General features: G+C 35.9%; 1 protein-coding gene across 2 annotated transcripts in view; it reads right to left on the reverse strand.

Annotated features, from left to right (window-relative positions):
• Positions 1-18,839, reverse strand: part of LOC105229692 (protein vestigial) — a 39,706-nt gene extending 20,867 nt beyond the window's left edge. For both annotated transcript variants that reach the window (XM_011210121.4, XM_019991588.3), the window contains exons 1-3: positions 17,952-18,839; positions 13,472-14,861; positions 2,635-3,079 (exon numbers count right to left, since the gene is read on the reverse strand). In XM_011210121.4, coding sequence (XP_011208423.2) covers positions 2,635-3,079; positions 13,472-13,567 — 541 coding nt within the window. In that variant the 5' untranslated portion in view covers positions 13,568-14,861; positions 17,952-18,839. The remainder of the gene's footprint in view (positions 1-2,634; positions 3,080-13,471; positions 14,862-17,951) is intronic.
• Between the last annotated feature and the right edge of the window lie 666 nt (positions 18,840-19,505).

Below are 19,505 nucleotides of genomic sequence, written 5' to 3' on the forward strand. Positions count from 1 at the left end.
ATATATTGGTTATCATACATTTATATTGACATAAAATTTGAGTTTTGATTAAAAACATGGTTATACATATATTGGTTATTTAACTGACAGAGATTTTTGGTTTTCTTTTGATGATACGATGTTTCGCATTTTAGGCGACGATATGCTCCTTTAACTGCCGTAGACCAATAAAGAAGAACTTTTAACAAGTTTGAGCATTATGAAAACAGATTTTGGCTGTGAGATTGGGATTAATTTTTGGCAAAGCGTTAGACATAGATCTTTTCCTCCTTAGTTATATCGCATGGGATTTACCGCTCCAATCGAAATAAAATAATATAAATGATTTTACAGCCACACTTTATGTACATCAATTATGATGAGCTTAATATATGAATAAATTTATTTCATGAATATTCCCCGGAGTCTCATAAGATCCAGTTTATGCGCAACATAACCTAATTAATCTATTTAAACATAAAAAATCACAAGACTTTTTGTTGTCACAAACAAGTTTATTGTTGATTACACACAACAACTTAGTTGACTAAAAAGTTGATACAACCAACATATACAGATATACCAACCATATATAGATATGTACATACATACATATGTATGTACTTGTATATGTGCCATCGTAAAAGTCGATAATTAACGAAAGAGACCAAAAAATCGCGGAAGACACACATTTCGCTTGTCATTTAAAGCATAACCACATAAAATACATAAATCAGTGCAGCTAGTTGATTAAACACCTCCGACTTAGTAAAGTCAAATAAGCTTTTGACAGTTTGAATTCGCCAACAAATTTAGTAATAAACATTTCATTTGTTTAATTTTTGAAATATTTCTGAACACTTCCTTACAACACGATTGAGCGATGAGATGGGCAATCAAATGTATGTATGTACTTATGTATGGTATGTATGTAGGCAGTAAACAAAACGAAATTAATGGAAACGAGAGTTAATGACATTGAAAAATCTGAAAAATTTTTGCAAATTAATTAGCAGCGGCAACGCGTTTGTCACTAAGGCGCGCGCGCATTCAACCGCAAAAGCTTACGCACATACATATACATATGTAACGGGTGATTTTTTTGAGGTTAGGATTTTCATGCATTAGTATTTGACAGATCACGTGGGATTTCAGACATGGTGTCAAAGAGAAAGATGCTCAGTATGCTTTGACATTTCATCATGAATAGACTTACTAACGAGCAACGCTTGCAAATCATTGAATTTTATTACCAAAATCAGTGTTCGGTTCGAAATGTGTTTCGCGCGCGTGTTTTGTTCAGCGATGAGGCTCATTTCTGGTTGAATGGCTACGTAAATAAGCAAAATTGCCGCATTTGGGGTGAAGAGCAACCAGAAGCCGTTCAAGAACTGCCCATGCATCCCGAAAAATGCACTGTTTGGTGTGGTTTGTACGCTGGTGGAATCATTGGACCGTATTTTTTCAAAGATGCTGTTGGACGCAACGTTACGGTGAATGGCGATCGCTATCGTTCGATGCTAACAAACTTTTTGTTGCCAAAAATGGAAGAACTGAACTTGGTTGACATGTGGTTTCAACAAGATGGCGCTACATGCCACACAGCTCGCGATTCTATGGCCATTTTGAGGGAAAACTTCGGACAACAATTCATCTCAAGAAATGGACCCGTAAGTTGGCCACCAAGATCATGCGATTTAACGCCTTTAGACTATTTTTTGTGGGGCTACGTCAAGTCTAAAGTCTACAGAAATAAGCCAGCAACTATTCCAGCTTTGGAAGACAACATTTCCGAAGAAATTCGGGCTATTCCGACCGAAATGCTCGAAAAAGTTGCCCAAAATTGGACTTTCCGAATGGACCACCTAAGACGCAGCCGCGGTCAACATTTAAATGAAATTATCTTCAAAAAGTAAATGTCATGAACCAATCTAACGTTTCAAATAAAGAACCGATGAGATTTTGCAAATTTTATGCGTTTTTTTTTTTAAAAAAGTTATCAAGCTCTTAAAAAATCACCCTATATATAACTACATAACAATATATATTTATATATAGACGAATGTAGATGTGCGCAAATATATAGATATGTATGTATGTGGAGTAAATAAGTATATTAAAAATTCGTCTGTGGAATGTGAAAAATTCAGATGGACTTGACTTGACTTAAGACGAAAGGAGAAGTACGAATAAGTCGCGCGCGCTGAAAACGCTCGCCTAAGCGACGCAACGCGACGCGACGCGACGCACCAAAGAGTACGCAACCGCATTCCGATCAAGGCGCAATGCGGCTACTGGAATTCACTGCCAACACCTGCCCGCCAACTACACATATTTCAGCGGATTTTTGTTTGAGTCAGAGCGTGTACATATCTATATATATGTTCGTGTGTGTATAAGTTAGCTTGATCGCTTTCAAACAAAAAATGGTGAATATTCGCGGCGACTTGTAAAAATATTTGTAGAATTCGCCAGCAATGATTAGATGTCGCATAAATTTTGCGCTCATAAAAATTCTTTGGCGAATGCCGATGTGAAATTTAAATATTTTTCAATGTCGTGCAGCGATCTGCAAACGCACATACACATACATATGAACATTATTTATGGCATTCAAGTTTGGCATACATAGTTTATTAAACGGTTCACACTTACCTTCGGCATCACTTCGTGGCACCCCCAGATCCTCTTCTTTGGTATGCGCTCTGCTGTGCTGTATCGCGCTGTTGACCGCTACGCTGCCGCCGCCGCCCAGCACTACTCCACCAGCGCCACCGATCACAGAGCCGCCGATGCCCGCACTAACTCCAGCACTTCCAACATTACCGCCGCCACCGCCTCCGCTGCCGGGCACACCACTGCCGCTGCTACCGCCCAGTGGCAGACTCGTCGTTGCGCTCAAGCTCGCCGACTGATTGGCGGTTTGCGCTGCTACGGCGACGACTGCGGCGGCGGTATTGTGTGCGGCCGCTACTGCTGCAGCGGCGGCATTCGCACTCACCGCCGGCGGTAGTATGGGACTGCAGGGTGAGTGTGAGCTACCAGAGGCGCTGGATGAGGCCAATTGCACGCCAGACGACGAGTACAGATCCTGATTGAACTGTGCCGGAGCATTGACGGTAAAGAAGAAAATTAAATTTTAGTTAATTTTATAAAAAGTGTTGTAAATAACAATAATTGATAAGATTATCTAACTATAAACAACTTTATGTATGTAAATTGTATTTCAGTTAAATGTGTAGTTCCGCTTTTATAATTTGAAGCACAAACAGGAGAGCTTATACAATTGAACCCATCTCTAACAGCGCTTTGGCTTTTTTTCAAGTTTTATTGTCAGTTAATTTGCACAGCAAATTTCAACTTAATGTCTTTGGACTTAATTAAAACTATATTTTCATTGGTCAGATTTGTAGCCCATATCCACCAGGTAGGCCAAGTAATTCATTGATTGCTGTATAATTAAAAACATCTATTTTTGTACAACATAAGTATTTTAATTTTTTTCCGAACATTTATATTTTTTTATTTTTTAGTATCTCAATTGAAGCAATATTTTAAATTAACGATATTCATATAAACTTGCGTTATTGCCTTCATTCAGGTTATGAATGCTTCTATGATCAAATGATGGCTTTGAAGGCTGTTGAGTTAGCCATAAATGTAATTTGTGAATATTCAAGAAGCATAATAAGCCCAAAATGTCGTTAAAAATTCTCAATTACGAACGGTTATAAAAAATTGCTATTTGTAACACAGAATTTATTAATAATTCTTATTCTTAGAAAGCGTTGCCAGAATCTAGATTTTAAAGGCGGAAAACATTATATTTTAAAAAGCTTTAAGAGCTTAAAGCAAAACTATCGTAGCAGATTAGAAATTAAGATACATTTCTCTTGTAACACTTTCAAAAACTATATGCAAAAACTATACTTCTTAAAATAACCCAATTTTTTAAAATATTAGGTACAAAATGGTTAGTTTATTATTTAGTAGTCTATCTAAGCTATTAATAATGAAAGTGAATCATTAAAAAAAAATTGAAGATATTTATGTACATACATATATAATATTAACCCTACCAACAATGTGTAATCTCTGTATTAATAGCTAAACGATTCTGATTCACATAAGTTCTATTTTTAATTTTCTCCGAAATACGCAAATTTTATTTATATATACACGAGATTGTATTTTTTTAACTATTAATTTTTTTCAGTCCCGTTACCAAATTTCCTTGGAAATACCCTAATTAAAATTCCCTGGAAATTTTAGCCCTTAATATTAACATTAAGAACTGGACCAAGGCCTGGAAAAAATTTCCATAGAAAATACACTACAATCGTTGAGTTTTATCTTTAAATTCCTACAGATCAGAGGTGTTTTATGGTATCGCTTTGACTTTAGACGCATATTTCTCAGAATTGTTCGCTCTACAAAAGTGCCAAGTGCAACAAAGTCGTAACTCACACCGGCGAGGTAGTACGGGGCCATTTTTCCAAGAATTTCGCCTTTTTTGTATATATCTCGTAAATGACGGGACAAATTTGTAGGAAATTTTATTTGCTATAAAAGAGATCCGAGGTCAAAATCGATATCATACAACGACCCTAAAAAAGGTCTACACTGGCTCAGGCCCTCTCCGTTAAAGAAACGTAAAAGAATTCTCGCTAGAAATTATTTTTCATAAAATGACTTTTGGTAAAAGAAAACATTTATAAAAAACCGGAGTTCAAAAAAATTTTACCCAAGATTTAGATTTTTATCAGACCAGAGAACTATACACGAAATATGTACACATTTCAAAACCAGATCATTTGTCCCCGAGTAACCAAATCAGCAAATTCGAAAAATGCTGTTTCGAGTAAATTACGTTTAAGGGATTACATGGGTTTACGCGTTTAGCTCTAGACTATTCTGCTAAATTTTCAAGTTGATTCAAGTACAGCGTTGAGATCCTGTAAGGAGTTATACTGCCAACGCGGGAGCAATTTTTTTCCGAGGGATCACCGGAACGGAAAAATTTCAGATTTTCTTTGTAAATAGTGTATGTTTGTAACAATAAAAAATTCGAATAAAATATTTAATATTTTAAACTTAGACTGTCTTTTGTCTGAGGAACTCATGTAAAGCTTTAAGGTGTGTCACTTTCAAACATTTTTTTTTTGTTTTTTCGATACCTTATATTTTCAAAAACATCGTGTGAAATCGGCAAGGTCGTATCTTGAATAGTTTTTGATGGCAGCGTTCTAAACAGCGACCTCTTGCAGATATAAATCGGATAGTTGAAACTTTAAATGCGTTTTTCTCAGAACGACATTTTTCAAAAATACTGACATCATAACCGATGAACTGATCAACTATCGAATCGATCGAATTAAAACTGATTATTGTTGAATACATTTACTATACAATGACCTATGATATTTTTGATTGGTCGAAAATTGTCAATTTGGCAATAAAAAAACGGATATTTTTTACTAAAAAACTAAATTTTCTTTCAAAATTACGGCATTTTGTTAAGTTTTGATATTTTTTATAAATTGTAGGTCATTACTTAGGAAATATCTCGAAGTTTAATAAACTTTTCAGCTACTCAGCAGTTGGGGCACTTTTTTTGGCACGATATGAAGTAAACTTCCACCCTTAAATTTGTGTACAATGTCAGTATTGCCGCAACCACTCTGCGATGAACATCAAGTTACGGAGGAATGTAATTCATTTTTTTCGCAATTTTTCTCAACTTGTTATGCCCTTCTCTCCGTAAACTGATATTCCCCTCATCTAGCCCCCGTGCGCACTTTGCTAACTTTGCGGGCTAAAAATGTGCCCATCCCTGCCTTAAAGTATCAAATTGGTTGCAAGTAATATTAATGGCCTAGGAAAACATTGCAAGAATGGGTATAATATAGGTTCTAAACCAATATCGTATCCCGAAGCAGTTAAGAGCAAATAATAAAAAAAAAATAACCTATATTTATAATTATGAATATTTAATATAACCACTTGACAAATAGTCACACAACCAGTAGCGGATGCCCCCAAAATCGGAGAATGATAGCTGGGTAATAAAAGGTTGACGAAAAATTTATATCAAGGGAAGTATCAGTAAAAAATTACAAAAATTAGAAGGATATCTGAGTTTAGTTTACGGATACTTCGTACAAGAAAATGATAGGAAAAGTTGCAAGAGCGAATATCGGGATATTTTACAAATAACAAGCATTTACATATGAGGAATTGAAGTTTAACAAATATTTTTTTTTTTTTTGTAAATTTGATAAACACTCTTGCAAAAGCACATTTACTAATTGACGCTATTTCTAATAAAAAAAATCATGTTGTTTCAAAAAATTTGCTTTTAATAAAGACATATATACATACATACATACATTCGTACTCCACATGCAACGTTACTTTGGGGCATGATACAATGCAGAAAAGCTCGCTGCCACGCAACATTTCAACCAAATTCGAACTGACACAATGCCTAATTTATGATTATGGAAGCGAAGCAGTAGCGGCCGAGCGGTAGCAATGGCATAACAATATCGACAATAACAACAACGCGTAAAGCGGGTGTTGAGAATTTATGAGTGCGCAGCATATGACAAACGGCTGTGGCGCATTATTTTGTGTGTTTATCAAAAGAGGTGACATTATTGCTATTTATTAGCTCCACAGCCATGCACAGAGGGCATAGCAGGGTCGCGCCAAAGGCTAAGCGATAACTCGCAGCAACAGCAATAACACGAACACCCACATGCGATTACGACACTCCTTCATGTGTATGTGTGTGTGTATGTGAGAGCGCCTACAGCTAACCCCAATCACAGCGAGTTGTGCATCACGGCCACTAATGAAATGGATATTGGTGTCGTTAGGGAATTGGCGCCGCAGCAACGTGCACATACTCACACAAGCATATACAGATAAATATGTGTATATGCATGTGTAATGCGTCTGTGTCATTGTTGGTATGTGCGCTTGTTGTTGCGGCTCATTTAGTTTAATTTCATTCGGTTTAGTTTTACTGACACTTAAAAGTATAAAATCCAATGCTGAACTCACGCATCATGCCGCCGCCTTAAGTGCCCCATAATGGGTTAACCAACACGTCTCATTTGCGCTTATGTGCATAAAAATAAAGGCCATCGTCAGCGCTTGCAATGGGCCGCGGCTGCTTTGATTTACGACGCGCTCATTGATAGGGTTCACGGCAGCACGTGGAAATATGCAATTTCGGTTTTGTACAAATGTAAAGAACCCCATTAACATATGGCGACATATATCTATAATACCTAAATATGCACACGTGTGTTCTAAGTTTATCTGCTTATTGACAGCATTGAACTTTAAATGATTACAGTAATTAAAAGTCACCCCAAAGGGAAAACGCGAAGAGCACGATTTTACATCTAGTGGTTCCAAGGAATTTAATTTTTACTTAAATAGCTTTGTTTTCAATAGGGATTATTGTAGTTATTTAATGGTAATGATTTTCAAAGTGAGTTTATTTATAATTAATTTATATTTATGTATTCCCTGGGCGCTTATAAATCTGCTTGAGCAATTATATTTTTATTAGTCATTCATGAATGTAAAAAAAAAAAAATAGGATATGTGTCTACTTATAGATTCATCGTTAGATATCAGAGCTAACTCTTTTGGAATTTCTCAACAAATTCGCACAGATACTGGCGGAATTTATTCAGTGGAATCATTATCTGAGAACTGTTTACGGGCTTTAAAAAGGAATCCTACTAAAGTATTTTCAAAAAGATTTACATAATGTATGTATATAAGCATATAAATGTATATAAGTGTAGTATATAAATACATACATATATTATGTAAAGCCCTTGTTATTTTGGTGACATCTGCTTCATTGTTATTTATGTATTATAGTAATCTGTAGAAATTATTTAATATTTTTGGATGATTTTGAAGTTCCTAACTTCTTTAAAGAAAAAAACGCAGAAACTTCAAATGTAATGGGGAATATTTGTTATCATTCGAAAGAACCTCCTTTGACATTTATTTTTTGAAAATTATCTCTTTCAAATGTTGGCCGCGGCTACGTTTCAGATGGTCCATCCGTTGAGTCCAATTTTCGATGACTCGTTCGTGCATTTCGATTGGTAACTCGCGAATGATACGCGTGATGTTTTGTTCCGAGGCCCGAATCGAAGCTGAATTGTCCGCATAGACTTTAGACTTTACATAGCCCCACAGGCAAGGGTATAACGGTGTGATATCACATGATCGTTGTGGCCAATCGATACTGAACAAAAATTACATGACAACTTGAAACGATTCACGCGTGATCCATCAAAAAAGGCTATTGAAAAAAGTACCTCTTCTTGGATCACTCGTTACAATAGTGTCATGATGTCATTTGAGCGTTGTAGCCTTTTTTCAAAGCGAAATTTTCTCAGTAAAAAGTGGAATTAAAGAATAATCGTTTATATTTGTTTGCGTATTTCGCTAAGCTTCGGCTTTTTCGACTTTTTCGATTTTTTTTTTTTACTTTCGATAGGTTTCGACCGACAATATCTTCTAGTGTGAATTTTTTTAGGCTAGATCCACTGAGTAGGCCGGAACCACTGCAGCTGTGGAAGATCTCTATTTTAACGCCGTGAGAAATTTTCAAAAATCGCCTGTGTTTAGACTCTCATACAGAGTGTGTCCTTTAAAATTGGAACACATTGATCCCAGTCACTGTGTGATGTTATCGTAGTTTGTTCTATGTACATCATTTAAAATTCCACTTTTCTTTAAAAACTCTTTTATTTCCCGGTATTATTTATGTTTAAAATAGAGGATATTACAAGGGACTAAAGCTAAGTTTAAAAAGAAAATATTATTGCTCTAACATCTATATAAAGTTAATATCCTAACGAACAAAAAATGCATACATCAAGTTAATGTCATTATAATTTATAATAACAGCGAACGAAAATCCTTCCCCTTCGCTCCTCTTCCTTCTCCACCACTGCTTTGCTGAAAATCTTTGCGCGGAATGCACATGAAAAGCGACAAATAATTACATGAGCGAGTTAAGTAAATAGGCACAGGCACTATACGCCACACATACACACACAAACTAGTGCTGGTATGAGTGTGTTCAATGTCTGATTGTCGCAAGTGTCTGTCAGTTGTTTTAAGCACATAATCAATGTTGTGCGCTTATCGACGGACACGATCGCCAATCGAACCGGCATTCAGGCAGTCAGCCAGCAATCGATGCACACGCCGAGTGGCAAACAACCGAATTGCGCAAAAGCGAAAAGTGCACAGTAGCAGTAGTCGATGCTGCCACCATCGCACCCCGTCCGTCATCCTCCCCCCAACAGCACAAAGACAATAGGCGATCGCAATGGCAAAAGCGCATGCTATTCAGCCAGCCGCCCATCGCATAGCGACGCGTATACGCTAGACTGTCGGCTTTGTTGTTGCCAGCCGCATGTTGGCTGCTTATCTGTGCATCGATGTGTACCGTTGCTCCAACGATCTACCGACGCTGATCGTACGATCGACCGGCGAAATTTATAAAAATCGAAAACCGGACCCGAAGGAATGTGTGCATCGCTGCTAGCCAGTCACATGTTGTTGTTGGCAGACGCAGCGCACTTAAGCGCATTGTTGTAGGGAAGATTGAGTCAGAAGTAGTAGTTGCAATGTGCGTAGCTGCGTAGTATTTGTCAAGACACGCCGATTCCCATTAGTCGTATGAAAATTTCGATTTGGTTTGCCGCGAAGGCGAATTTGTTGGCGAAAAATGGCTCACACGGCATAAATCACCGTAATATGGGTGCGAGATATGTCTGTCCGTATCTGTATGTGTATGTATTATATGTGGCATCGGTGATGCCCGATATCGATGATACTAACGAGAAAGAACAGAAGGCGGTGTCTACCAGCGAACAGCGAGTACAATGTGGTGAAAAGGTAGCAACTCCACCAAATTAGCGACCGGGGAGGCAGAAACTGTGCCGCTGACACGGCCTATTGTTTGTTCGAGCTACGCAGATAACCTCACTGATGGGAACGACGATTGCATATCGTTTGCCTGTACATTTCACGCGCTTCCCACCACAATCTACCGTGTTTGCTCGCCAGCTTTATTGCGCTCTTCGCTTGTGACACTTTTCAAATGAACTTAACACATTTTGAATGCAGACAACAACAACTTAACCGCAACAACAACTCGTTGGCGACAAAATGCTGTGATCATTGTCGATCAGCAAAACAAATCATTAAACGAATTTGGTGTTTCAACGAAAAAAACAAACCGCCCGCTTGACACACACTTCACACTCTGGCTCTCAGCGTGTTGCGTAAATGAGCGCAAGCACGAAAATCGATTGTGTGAGTAGTAATCAGTTGTGGCCTGCCGCGTTCACCGCGAATAAATTAAAAACAAAGGGCAAACATGTTGCTGGTGACATTTTGTACGTACGCCCGTTGGAACAATGTCCGTCCGCCGTCAGACCAAATGCGTGTACAACTTTTTTTTCGATTGGGGGTGCCCGCAACAACAAAGGCCGACGCAGTCGTAGTCAGAGTTGGTCCGTTTGTCCACAGCAAAGTAGTTCAAGCGTCTGTCCATATTTCTCCAAGCGATCCGTTTCAAAAAAAAAAAAGTGCGCATGCAAAGCTTGGAATCGCGTCCAATTCACATATGTGTACATATGTATGTATGTAGCTTCTGAAGTGCTTTTGCGGCTTCAACTCTTTTGTTTTGTTTTTGTTATATTTGTTTCGTTTTCCTTTGGTTAGTTTGTTGCACGGTTTTGCTACATAAAAGGGCAATTTCGTTTTAGTGCCGCGGCCTTGTATAATTGGACCCGAAGACAGCGGAATGCCTTTGAGTAAAAGCGACTTGAGCCGCCTTGCCGGGTTTCTTTTAATTTTGCGCATTTTTATTTTATTTTTTTATTTGTTTTTGTTTAATAAAATTTGTTGCTGCTCACTGTGTCGCACTTTGTCTTTGTTTTAGTTTGTTGTCATTTCATTTATTTATATTTTTTTTTTGCGTGAATAAGTTTTTGCTGCGAAGTTTGTGTGTGAGTAAGGTTTAGAACAAGAGGATAAGAACTTATTTTTATATATTTTGTGTATACAGAGTGCATTATGGTATAATCTTCGACCGAATATTCGATTTCGATTGCGAATTGAGACCTCAAGGCATTATTGAGACCTCAAGGCATTATAACTTCAAGTTGGAAAATTGGCGAGTTAAAGATTCAAAATCGCTTTCAATTTTGGGTTCCAATAAAGACCTGGACAAAAAAGGCAAAAAAAAATGTTTAGCTATCGTGGAAAGTAACGAATCAAACAAACAACTAGTATTAATGGTGGATCCAGAATTTCTTGCTGGTTCTACAGAAAGAAATTCCTTTCATCATATTTTTAATATTGAAGTTTCCTCGTATTTTCCTCTAAATTAATTTTCCGCGCTTAGATTTAGTAGTGGACTTAATGACTTAAAATCTCCAATTGGTGTCAAACAGCGAAAAGGAGAACTCGGTTATAATCGTGTAACCAGTGTCAACGTCAAAAAAGAAGAAGAAGAAGTGTTCTCAATATTTCGTCAATATTTTTATTGTTATCAGAAGTACAATTTTCGATAAGAGACTAAAGAAATGAGGAAATTCTAGTAAACTTAGTAGTTTCCATAAACAGTAACTTCAGATACCTAACTCTGAGTCTAAGATTTTACATGTCATTCGAAAGAAAAAAATCATTTGATTAAAGATTGGAGATTTTTTCTTCGAAAACCCATATTTTACTACATTGTTGGTGGCTTTGTCACTATCTCACGTTTTTTTTTCTCCCAAATAGAAAAAAATCTATTTAATTTAAGATTCGACATTTTTTCTTCGAAAAACCATATTAATGTCTTTCTCACGATCCAACGTTTATTTCTATCATTTTCAAAGTATTTTTTATGAAATAAAATTCCTTTGAACTTTTTAAATTTATTTTGTTTTGTTTTTTTGTTTAAAATATAATTTTTATGAAAAATTTTTTTTTTTGTAATTTCCAAATTCGTGCTGAGTTTCGGTTTCGCTCACAACACTAAACCCTCAAATTCGTCACTAAAAATTTATATAACTCCTGTATTGTTCTCCCTTTATTGTCTCAGATGCCTTGCAGCAGCGTGAGAACTTTAGGATTTTATAAGAAATGTCAATTTTGCAGTGGCAGATTGCATACCTTTGCCTACAAACATACAAACATGTGCAAATTGGTCAGTCTGGCCGTGAAATGCGCCTTTTTGTATTCTACATGTATGTATATATATACGTAAATAAAAAAATATATGTATGTATGTATCTATATAGGTGCGTAGTTTAATGCGTCGAAAAGTGATGAGATGATTGGACAACCAATTTCATGAATCATGACTCACTTTCAATCATTTAAGCAGTATGGGTGTGTAGTAAACACAATATATTGTGTGTGTGTATATAAATAAAATGTTCTTATTATATGCAGTTTATTAATTACTATTATTATTAAGACGATTCAAACTCACGATTGCTTTTTATGAATAGGAAAAATATGTGAGACGGCGTTTGTATAATTTTTGTATAAAAACACTATTCTAAGAGCATATTTTCGTTATTTGTCCTAAAGAGTTTTATTTTGTAATTTTTTTAAATTAATATTTTTGGCACAAAGTTTGATTTTGAGTTTTGATTTTTGGCACGTTATATTCTCTATTTTTGAACGATTTTGAGTAATTTGAATTTGGTGTAAAATGTGCTTAGAGTGAGGATTTTACGTTCACATAGTGGTGATAGGCCATCCGAGTGAAAAACATGTTCTAGTGTTTTATATAGTGGAGCTCTCGGAGGTCAGTTTTAGTAATAGAAAGTTTTGAAATACAGATAAAAGAGACCATAATATGTTAACGAATTTTTAGATCAATTATACCGGACCTCAGATTGTCCGTAAATTGATTTATTTCAGTTTAAATTTTTTATTTTTCGTTTCCAATGTGTTGCAAGCTGCTATGAATTTCTTTCATTTTTTTACCTTTTTCAAAGACTTTTGCACTGGTCTATAAAGGAATAGTCGAATTGAGGATACCAGGAAATAGATGATATTTGAATATATTCTTCTTTGTCTTCCAAAAAAATGACGGATGTTTTAAATAAATCTTCTTGAAAAGCTCAGTAAATATAGATTACAAATGTCAATTATATTTTTCTATTATAACTAATGTTTTGCTTTGCTTGTGCGAATTATTATTAGTTGAGATATATGTATAGTGGTTACTCATACGCCGCACAGCACATATATTTTAAGTATTTTATACTAACACACAATATTGCTCAAAAACTGTTTTAATAATTATAATAATAATTTCAATTTCATTATTTAGTGACATTGTGATATTAAAATTCTCATTAATCTAATCAACAATGTATTCTAAAACAATTAAATTTCTATATTTTAGAAGAGAAAAAATTGCATATCTCACCCTTTCATATTGATAAAATGAACGACTTGGTCCGGCACGGCCATACAAATATGGATAATAAGCACCGTACATTACTTCGGGGCAGGACACTGCCATCGTCCAAGTGATCCAAGGACTGAAATTTTTTGTAAAATCACAGTTGCTGAAGGTCTGCTACTTTGGATTTGGCTTGTGGTTGGATACCTAACGTAGTTCCTGTTGTATTTTAATCTGGCAAATTGCACAATTATTTCTTTTTATTGTTAAACTAGCTGCCAAGTAACTGAATTATTATTATTATTTTTTCAATTTCTTATGCGCATGTGATGAATAACGGTTTCTTGAAGCACACGAAGCACAACACTTTTTCACACACAGCATGCGAATGCTCTTCAATTTAACTTCAATTAAGTATGCAATGGCAATAACAAAAAAAGAAAACACAACAATGCTTGAATTTATATTTTTCACTAATATGAATTACAGCTTAACGCTTGTTGTTGTTGTGTGCAACGCCTTAAACGTGCGTGTGGTATTATTAATATCGCTTCTTGTTGTTGTTTTTTGCTTTCTTGTTATTGTTGTTTTTATTAGTGACACTACACGTTTTTGTTGCAGCTGTTGTTGTTGTTGTTATGACTGTGTCGGTGTGTGATGGTGATGGTGTTCACTTGTTTGGTTCCGCTGCAATGCCGTATTCCAGGAATGAAATCTTCGTGCCAATAGTTTTATTGCATTTTACATACCGCGTTTGAAAATAACAAAAACAACGGCAAAAACGAGTTACACAAACATCAACACGTCCACACTATTCGCGCACACAATGGCAAAAGCACAGGTGTTGTGTATTTGTTTTTGTACTTGTATTTGGTAGGCAATGTTACACGCACAACCGATTGAACGCGAACAAACGGGCCGAGCACACGATTTTCTATTATTTATTCCTCTTTGTTTACAATATATTTTTTACTCGTTTTTTTTTTTGTTAGTGCTTTTTAAGTAACAACAATTTAGTTGTTGCACTTTATCATAGCGGCTGGCTGGCACAGTTGAGGGAGCGGAACGGCGGTTGCGAATAATGTTTTAATTGCTCACCTCATGCACGTTTCACTCGCTGGTATTTCTCTCTCATCGCGCGCACTGCTACTCCACGGCACACACACACATACACAAACACGCACACAAATAATCGTGCGACTCCTATTCAGCCAAGAATAGTCAGTTATGTACGTTTCACCTCTCCCCAGCATACATTCGCTACCGTGGGCCGGTCAGCATTCACCACTGCAGCAAAGCTTCCCCTCAACAGCACTTGCTAAGCCGTTGTGCTGGTCTCGTCATCACGATCGCGTTCCACGTCATCATCGTCAACAGCATCGACGAAAAATCGGCCTGGCCACCATCAATTGCACTGCAATTAAGAAGAAGAAGAGGAGTCATTATCAGAAAAGTAGTGCTATGAATATTAAAAATGGTGGAAATACTCGTTTCGTGCGCAACTCAATGGGGTGCAGTGTTCGCAAAAAAACTATAATTAGAAATGAAATAAGGTTATGTGGCGGCAAAAACAACTGACGAGAAAGGCTAGTTTAAAGCCATCATAATTACGTGCGGATTAACATATCTGCATAGGCTAAGAGTGATTATATACCACAGACCCGCAAAGAGACTAAATGTGGTAAGAAGCCAAGCTCATCTGGAAACTGTTTTTTGCAGAGAGATAATTAAAAGAATTGAGGACATGCGAATACAAATGAGAATGAGCGCAAAGTAACGAATGGAAGCTTGTTGGTCATAAATGTATTACATTACTGTTATAAGGTATGAGTATTTTATATATCGATGGTTCAAAAGAGCAAACTATGTATTTAAAAAATAAAAATAATATCCACTTGGAAGCTACACAAAAAATGCGTGTTTTTATGAATTGTTTTTTGGCATTTGATTTAACAAAATAATAAACATATATTAACAGAATTTAATATATGTATTTAAATACACGGTGATTCATCTTGAAAATTTTTTGACTACTTTTAGCCCGAAGCCGTCCTAAGAAAATGTCTGACGGTAAACAAGTTTTTTTTTGCTTAAATCTAAAGTCGATCAATTCAGCCGTTACGGAGAAAAATTTTCGGGCCGATTCTGGAAACATTGTTTCGAGGAAAGCCAGTTTAAAGTTTGGAGAGCCGGTTACACTAAGTTAAAAAATTCTTACAAGGTCGCTTTTACCTTCGAAACTATTTGTCGGATCAACCTGGAAATTTTGGATTATATTTTGAAATACATACATATACATATATTATGTACATTCATTAAATATGGACATCAAAAAATCGATTTTTTGACATTACTAAATGAATGTAACCTTTAAAACTTCTTAAGTTTCCGCGGTTTCTTAATGTTTCTTAATGGTTGCTTACAACTATTTTGTATAACTAGTAGTAAAGGAAAGAGAGCCAATGCAAATCGAGTGATTGCGTGGTGATTGATTGAGGAGTTTGGAGCTCCCTTAAGAAACTATTTCACCAGAAAAAATTCTTACAAAAAGTAACGAAGCTTAGATTTTCAGCTGTCAAATAATTGTTGAATGTCGATATATGAATAGAATGACGCAACTTTTATTAACCACTAAAAATAGTTTTGCCTATAGAATAAATATATATCGTCGACATATATTTGATTCCAAACCCTACACATTCAAAAGCTAAGTTCAATAAATTTGTAAGTATTTGGGATTCCATTATAACAAAAATTTAGATAAGATTTCTCTCAGAATGGAATGAGAACTCACAGATTGCTGAGAATTTTTATCCAAAATAATTAAAATTTTATCCAAAACAATTAAAATCTTACAAGTCTTCATTTTTGAACTTTAGATTTTCTTAGGACATGTACATAAATCTCTGAACCACTGAATTGGCCCCGACGGCCAATGAATACAAGAAGGAAGTTTTGAAAATGTCTTTAGAAATGTCGTAATTTTATAACAATCGTGAACGAAATAATTTTGAAACCAAGAATAAATAAAGAATATGAATCTTTTGCATAAATGATGCCGAGCAGAAGTCGTTAAAAAGACATGGATTTGTGGATATGACGTCGAAACTGTCCAATAACCTATAAAATTGCTTTCCAATGACGAGGCCAAACAAAAAAAATTGGAGAAGACTCTTGACTTGTTCTAGTCAGGAAAATAGGATTAAACGTTGGTATCAATGCTTATATTGACACAGGAGTATATTTTGAATGCGGTACTAAAGATTTATATTAAAATATGTGAAAATGTAGTTTTTTGTCAGTCAGTGCGTATCAAATTTGATCAGCTGGTAAATTGATCAGTTATAGTTAGTATGTTTTTGTGCAATATAACTGAGTCGGCTAATCATAGCCGCTCAAGGCGACTTGATAAAGAAATACGATTTTTCTATCGATTTGGCTTTTTAATTCGATTAAGAGAAGTAAAGAACCTATAAATGGTTAATTCAATAACCTGAAAATAATGTATGGAATAAGGACAACTGCAAATACAAATTGGCATCATATTAGCGCTCGAAGTCTAGTTAATTTTGAAACCATTGAAGTTCTACTAAAAGAACGAAATAACATAAATGCCGTGGTGCGAAATTTAACGTAGACCGTTCATGTCACTTAAGTTCCTTAAGTTCAGCCATTCTAAAGCAACTTATATAAAGCCAATAAGAAACATGCATTAACATATAAAAAGGAAGTTATCTCTCAAAAGCCGACGTATTTTAATATATATCTATATGTATGTCTGATCGCGCGAAATTTTTAAACTAAAAAAGAAGGATTTAAAACATTTCAAGAGATTTTGTGTCTTCATTTTATAGAATTTTTGTTAGACAACTCAAAATATGGTCAGTCGTAAGAGAAACTTTTTCAAACTTTTTTTTCGGCTTATACCGAAAGAAAATTCAAATTTGCCGGCATGAAGGGATAAACTTTACAAAAAATATCTGCCTTGGAATAAGCACTCAAACTAGCGACAGTGAAAATGTTATATAGCTACTACGGGAAAGCTTTAGTTACAGTTATAAGAGAGTAGGAATATAGGTCACCGAGCTGTCCCCAAATAGACTTGTTTTTCTAACATTTTATATTATTATTAAACCCTAAATAATCGATTTAACATTTTATATCATTCATAGAAAGACCTCGAATACATTTGCAAATTGCATGAACATACAGACATATGTACATAGGTACTTGAGAATTCATATATCTGCGTATAATTTATAATCATCGAAAAATTCGAAATTGACTTTTTTATTGCTTACGATTCACTACATTACATATCTATGTATGTATATGTAAGTATGCATCACAAACTTTTAATCTTCCGCTGTCTAATATATCGAAAATATAACCATTTTATGACCAAAGCAGAAAAGTAGTGGTACATTATTTTTCATTTTAGGTGGTAATATATGTATATATTATTAAATATATAAAGCATATAACGCCTCTTGAAGCTTAATACCTGCTGTCTATTTGTGTTGTTTTGTGTAGATAATCCGCCTTGAGAGTGAATGAATTTCAAAAATATATTAGCTTTCTAAATCACTTTGTTTATTTGTAGTTTACTTTTGTTGTTATTTTCAATATCGCAGCGCATGAATTTTCAGTAAAATATTTTGCGCTCAACAAATTTCACAAACACACTAACACTTTGCAATATTTTTCTATACAAATATGCAGCAGCAATTTTTACACGGTTGAAAGAGTCGTCAAATATTCACGTGAATTCTCGAAAAACATATTTCAGATACTTTTTGCAAACACACAAACAACATTAATTTCAAAAGCGACAAGAATTTATTTTTTATTGAGTCTTCACTAACAAAAAACATTCAAGAATTCGCCTAATGTCAAATTCCAAAATACTTTGAATATTTCGATCGCAACACACATGAAGACCGATTAGGACACCGACAAACGCGCGCGTGCTAGAAATATGCGAAGAAGCTCGTTACTTAGCAGATAGATAGATTTGTTCGTAGCGTAGACACTTTCGCTTTCCGGCGTGCAATGGAAGGTATTCGATCGCGCACTCGCTGCTGCACATAAATCGAGTAACGCTTGGAATTCACAAAAATTCAGCTAATTGTCGCGCTTCACATTTAATTGCGCAACGTTGTCGCTATTGACGATTGAATTGCAGCTGCAACGAATTTGAATGACAACGCGGATGCGACACTGGGCCGCGGTTAAATGACGACTCGCCAACTAACGTCAATGGGGGAACACACACGTTTCCCTTGCCCTCTACTCAGATGCTGCTGCTGTCACCGTTTTCAACGCGCACAACGTTTTCAGATTTCGAATCAGCGCGAGCTACGCATTCAACATGCGCTGAGATACAAACAACACTGCCAGCGCCCAGCTGTTGACATTACCGCTAGACGCAGTGCGCGGACAGCGTAATGCCAAGTTGTGGCGGCGGTGCAGTGGTAGGAAAGAGCTAACTGTACGATTTGAGAAAGTACGCGATTTGTGCGCGCTGATTGGTAGAAAACTCGTTTTCGCTTACGACATATGTGAATGTTTGGCTGTGTTTGTGTAGAATAAGCCACGCCTGGCACTCTGCTAATTCTTATTAATTGTGTAATATGGTGTAGGAATGCAGTTCTGGCGTTCATTTTGACTAAAGTTTGCTGCCGCATACGCTGCAGGAGTGTGTGAGATAGCGAGAGTATGCCGTGTGGGTGCCCGACAAGGAAACAGAGTGTAATGTGTTGTTTGTTCGAATTGGAAGTGTGTTGAGAGGGTAGTTTGATTTTTGTTTTTTTTTATTGTTGTGTGCTGAAGAAAATGGCGTCGCTCAAATGCAAGTATATACAAAGCATGGGAAAGCACTGATGTATGTTTATTGTTTGTGTACGCTGCCGCTGTTGTTGTTGTTCGTTGGCAACATAATGCATCAGCAGAAAGTCTTGTAAAGGTCACGAAGCTCAGGTGAACTGATGAGTATTTCGATTTGTTGCTGAAAAAGAGGAGGTACATTGATACGTGTGGCTTTTGAAATAACTTATAT

The sequence above is a fragment of the Bactrocera dorsalis genome, chromosome 3, assembly GCF_023373825.1.
Source record: "Bactrocera dorsalis isolate Fly_Bdor chromosome 3, ASM2337382v1, whole genome shotgun sequence".
Classification (NCBI taxonomy): Eukaryota; Metazoa; Arthropoda; class Insecta; order Diptera; family Tephritidae; genus Bactrocera; species Bactrocera dorsalis.